The sequence below is a fragment of the Poromitra crassiceps genome (genome assembly GCF_964638095.1).
Source record: "Poromitra crassiceps genome assembly, chromosome: 25".
NCBI lineage: Eukaryota > Metazoa > Chordata > Actinopteri > Beryciformes > Melamphaidae > Poromitra > Poromitra crassiceps.
This window is the reverse complement of record NC_139649.1, coordinates 7100943-7105942: the sequence shown is the minus strand read 5'-3', so window position 1 is coordinate 7105942 and position 5000 is coordinate 7100943. Positions and strand designations below refer to the sequence as shown.

At 44.1% G+C, this 5000-nt stretch overlaps 1 protein-coding gene across 1 annotated transcript in view; it reads right to left on the bottom strand.

Moving 5' to 3' along the window:
* Nucleotides 1-5000, bottom strand: part of suclg2 (succinate-CoA ligase GDP-forming subunit beta) — a 187016-nt gene that overhangs the window by 149456 nt on the left and 32560 nt on the right. The window contains exon 2 of the mRNA XM_083660814.1: nucleotides 641-782. Within this exon, the coding sequence (XP_083516940.1) occupies nucleotides 641-782 (142 nt within the window). The remainder of the gene's footprint in view (nucleotides 1-640; nucleotides 783-5000) is intronic.

Genomic DNA, 5000 nt, shown 5'->3' with positions numbered 1-5000 from the left:
GGCGTGATGAAGAACAGAACAGGCACACTGCACACTACACACTACAGACACACTACACACTACACACTACAGACACACTACACACTACACACTACAGACACACTACACACACTACGGGCCACTAAGAGAGCACGAAACACACAGGCTTCTGCACACAAGCGTACATACGGTTATGGCATAAAAACACAATTAAACTTGATAAGACTTCAAAAATGATTAGACATCACAGCCGTTTGCATTCGTCTACTGACAGGGGGTCAAAGAGAGCACAGCACAAACAGGACTGTTACAGCTTCACAGTGAGGTACGGCGCTACGCTACAATTATGCCACTTAAGCTAATTACAGTTCATTAACTAGTGGATCTGACTCATTACCCCAGAGACGCTGAAGGAGGGAAAGTGGCTCAAATCATCTTTGAGAACACCGGTAAGAAATCGCTTATGTGAAAATCCATACGATCTGAGATGATCTGGTCTGGCTTTGTGTGTGTGTGCGTGCGTGTGTGCGTGCGTGAGTGCGTGTGTGTGTGTGTGTGTGTGTGTGTGTGCGTGCGTGTGTGCATGCATGCACACATCATGTGTGTGTGTGCATGTGTGTGTGCATGTGTGTGTGCATGTGTGTGTGTCCTCTCCACTCACTGAGTCTCTTTGCGGCCTCCAGGGCCTCGGAGGCTGTGCCGGCCACGTAGAAGCGCTGGACAGCCACACCGCTCTCCTGCATCAGCTTCTTGCTCTGGTACTCCTGCAGATTCAGCCATCTCCTGGGACTCAACCGGGTGCACTGTGAGGGGGGGGGAGGGAGGGGGGGGAGGGGAGGGGAGGAGAGGAGAGGAGGGGAGGAGGGAGGGATGGAGGGAGGGAGGGAGGAGGGGAGGCATGGAGGGAGGAGGGGAGGGGAGGGAGGGAGGGAGGAGGGGAGAAGGGGAGGGAGGAGAGGAGGGGAGGGATGGAGGGAGGAGGGGAGGGATGGAGGGAGGGAGGGAAGCAGAGACCATGCATGAGGCAGTGAGTGACTTGTCCACAGGCCATCATCCTGTGGAAGATAAGTTATAACACGGCACTAAAACGTACTGGTCTCAAGACATCCATCTGTGGACGACGGTGAGAAAATCGTGCACAAATGATAACTTTTTTTTTTCTTCTTCTTCTCCGACTCACATTTCTCCTCACGGTGCAGCTCTGTGCTGCACTTTTTCACATTATACAAAACCACAACATGTCAAACATCTCTCTCTCTCTCTCTCTCTCTCTCTCTCTCTCTCTCTCTCTCTCTCTCTCTCTCTCTCTCTCTCTCTCTCTCTCTCTCTCTCTCTCTCTCTCTGCTCCTGCAATGAGCCAGCCAGGCCTAAGCTGCAGGACCATCAGCAGACACAGCCCCTGTCAGCTCCAGCTGTTGCTGCTATTAAAAAGAAATTGGCTTCTTAACGTGACAGAGACACAGGCTGTGCTAAGGTTAGATTCTCTCTGTGTTCCGCTCAGCGTCACAACGTGTGTGTGTGTGTGTGCGTGCGTGCATGCGTGTGTGTGTGTGTGTGTCTGTGTGTACATGGACACACATGTAGATGTATTCACAGGGAAGCTCATTAGGGAGTCGTTAAGACGAGAAAGGCCATTAAGGTAAAGGGAAAACAAGGAGTGCCAGGTAAACGCCATGGTTCAGTATGTTTGTAGTGGAGACGAATGTAACACGGTCATAAAATCAGGTTCACAACATTGATCACATTGCTAGTAGGGATGTAACGATAACCGGTTTTAATTTAACCGTGATAAATCATAAAAAATGTGGTACCGTGATTACCGTGGTACCATGATTACAGTGCTTTGAAAAACATGGTAAATACTGTCCATCATCAACCAAAGTTGGCAACCGTCTCCCAGATGCAAACGTGCAGCCTTGGAGAAATGATTTCAGTGAGTGTATCACTCCTTTTTGGCTCTGAGTTTTCAATATAAAACTTGGTGAAATGATGATTTCTGTGAGTGTATTAGTACTTTTTGAACATTTTCAGCACATTTTAACAAACCCTGATAATACTGACAACCGTGATCATTTCGGTCACTGTAATCGTGATTAGGGATGTTCATCAATTATCGAAAATCGATAATTGATCGTTAAGGATTGGAATCGATCCTGTGGCATTTGGATCGATTTTTTAATTATTAAAAAAAAAAAAAAAAAAAAAAAAAAAAAAAAATTGGACTAGGTTTGGGTGGAATTCGTTCCTCCTCGCCCCACTCCATGGCACAGCCGACTAACGTGAGGTGGAGCTTCATATAGTCTCTAGTTTTCTGGCTGGGCACGGGCCTTTGTGCCAACAAAACTGTTTTAAACATGGGAAATTCACACCGGCATGCGCCGGGGACAGCAGTGTTGGAGAGGAGACACATTGAAATAAAGAGTTCATTGAGGAGAACACGTTGTCTTTCGTATTTTCTGCCATAGGCATTCATTTTGTAAAAAAAAAAAAAAAAAAATGAAAATATTAATATTTATTAATATTAATATGATCGATAATCAATAATTGATCGTTAATTTTCACCGATTATCGATTTTTGAAAATTTTCAAAATGAACATCCCTAATCGTGATATGAAATGTTCATATCGTTCCATCTCTAATTGCCATGTAAGTAAGAGCTGGATTCCAGCTGTAAGCTGAGCTGTATAGTCCAGTGTTATGCTAGTAGTATCAGTTAGGTCAGGAGGACTACACCAGACATTGCTTGGACAGGGAGGCCAGTATGAATATAATCCAGGGCCATCCGTGCAGATGATTATATAGACTTTCCCTAGCAGGGCTAGGGGGCTCTTCATCTTGTAATAACAATTGGATATTACTGATAGTGCAAACCATTAGGCTATGGCCTTCAAGCCAATACCATCACTAAAGCAGAACATAACCAAATGCACTGTTGTGTACTATCAGTGTGCTTCCATTGTCGTATCCTGAGTAGTAGAACAGTGTCACCAACTAAATTACAACATTCTTCTCAACATGTGCGCCGGTATCTCCCTCTGGGAGAAATAGCTCTAAATGTTGTTGATTATCTCAACTCATCACAGTGCTTATTGGACTTGCAGAACGCGACAAAAGACAAGAGACACGACTGCAGGCAGCCGGTCCTGGCTGGGCAGCAGGCTGCTTCAGATGAGGCGTCTCCATTTTGGACCCTCTCCAGCACCAACCTGCAAGATTGAACAACAAACAAGGTGCATCTTGGGGGTTCGGCCAACCGTGATACAGTTATTCTTTTGGCTCATCATTTATAAGTATAATACCAAACTGTTATAAGTGGGCCAACAAGCATTGGGTCACATGCATTCATATATGTCATGTAGGGCCAGGAGGAGTCTCAGTCAAATCATCTGGTATATACGCGGATATCATAAAAATAAACATTCTGATTAATAGCGGATGGGTTGCGGGCGGGTGAAATGATGTATCATTAATGAGGAAAATTAATATGAATTACGTTCTCTAGTCTATGAACGTATTTTAAGCTTCCTTTTTCGTCAGGCACATTGTTAGCCGTCTATTGTGGGATAGCAGGACCCACAAAGGACCCAAGGCAGTGGTAAACAAGCGCTACCTGATGGGATATGCCTCCTGTCTTTGTCCATATATGGTCAATGATGTCACCAGAAGCTCACAGGAGTCTCCGCTGAAGACGTTAAAGTAAACTAAGCTTAAAGCTATAGTGTTAGCCTAGTAAGCTACATGAGGGCAAGTGCTGGACTGGACATAATACACAGCATGGAAGTTTATTTGGAGTGGTGGACTGCAGCGATCACACCGACGGCAGCAGAAACCGTAAGTACGTTACGTCTCCGCCCCAAAGCGAGACTCGCTCCTTTATAGCGTTGTGAAATGTCGGGTGCACGGCGGGCGCAGATCTATAAATAGTAGGAAATAATTTGTGTGGATTTATGGCGGGCGGATGGTTCATGCATACACACGGATTAGGATGGTATGAAAGCTCATCCACACATCTCTACTGCACGTACACTCACAGTATGGTCTTTGTCTGCACCTTTCAAAGCACGGATGCAAACGTTTAATCGGAGATCGGTTAAATGCTCGTTAAGGGTTAACTCGAGCACGTGAAATTTACTCGATCAAAACTAGAGCCCGACCGATATGGGATTTTTGAAACCGATACCGATACCGATTTTAGGGAATAAAAAATTACCGATACCGATAATATCGGCCGATATTTTTATTTTATTTTATTTTTGTTTTTATCATCAAATGTTTATCCCCCATTAGTGCTAATCCCCCATTAGTGCAATTTTTTTATTTATTTATCCTGGTTGCTGCTTCACCCTCTGCCGATCTGGGGAGAGCCGAAAACTGGCTCCATGCTTCCACATGGGCAGTTAGCCAGCCGCTTCTTTTCACCTGACAGGGGAAGCTTCACCGGTAGGACATAGCACGTGGGAGGATCACGATATTCCAACGAGTTCCCCTCCCTCCGAACAGGCGCCCTTAACGACCAGAGGAGGCACCACATCAGCAACCCTCAAATATCAAACACTTGACAAAGATATGATTGAGTTGACATGAATTGAAATATGTGATGTAGGCAGGATATTTTACAGCTTATTAATAAACTCAATGCAATGAAACAGTAAACTTAACTGGGAATTTAATAATTATAAATAACTAGAAATACAAAAACACAATAGAACAAATAGTTAAGAAAAAATATCAAATATACACAACATGCTGTCCATGCTGTCTATAACTTATATACCGGTATATATATATAAAAAAAAAAAAAAAAAAAAAAAAAAAAAAAAAATCGGCCGATAATTATTTTTTTTTTTACCGATACCGATATATCAATAATCGCCAATATCGGCCGATAATATCGGCGGGCCGATAATATCGGTCGGGCTCTAATCAAAACAACGTGCTTCTATATGCTTCTGTCAGTAGAACGGTGGGTTCAAAACATGTTTCAATGATCCCCCAGACGGCGCAATGATATCACTATAGC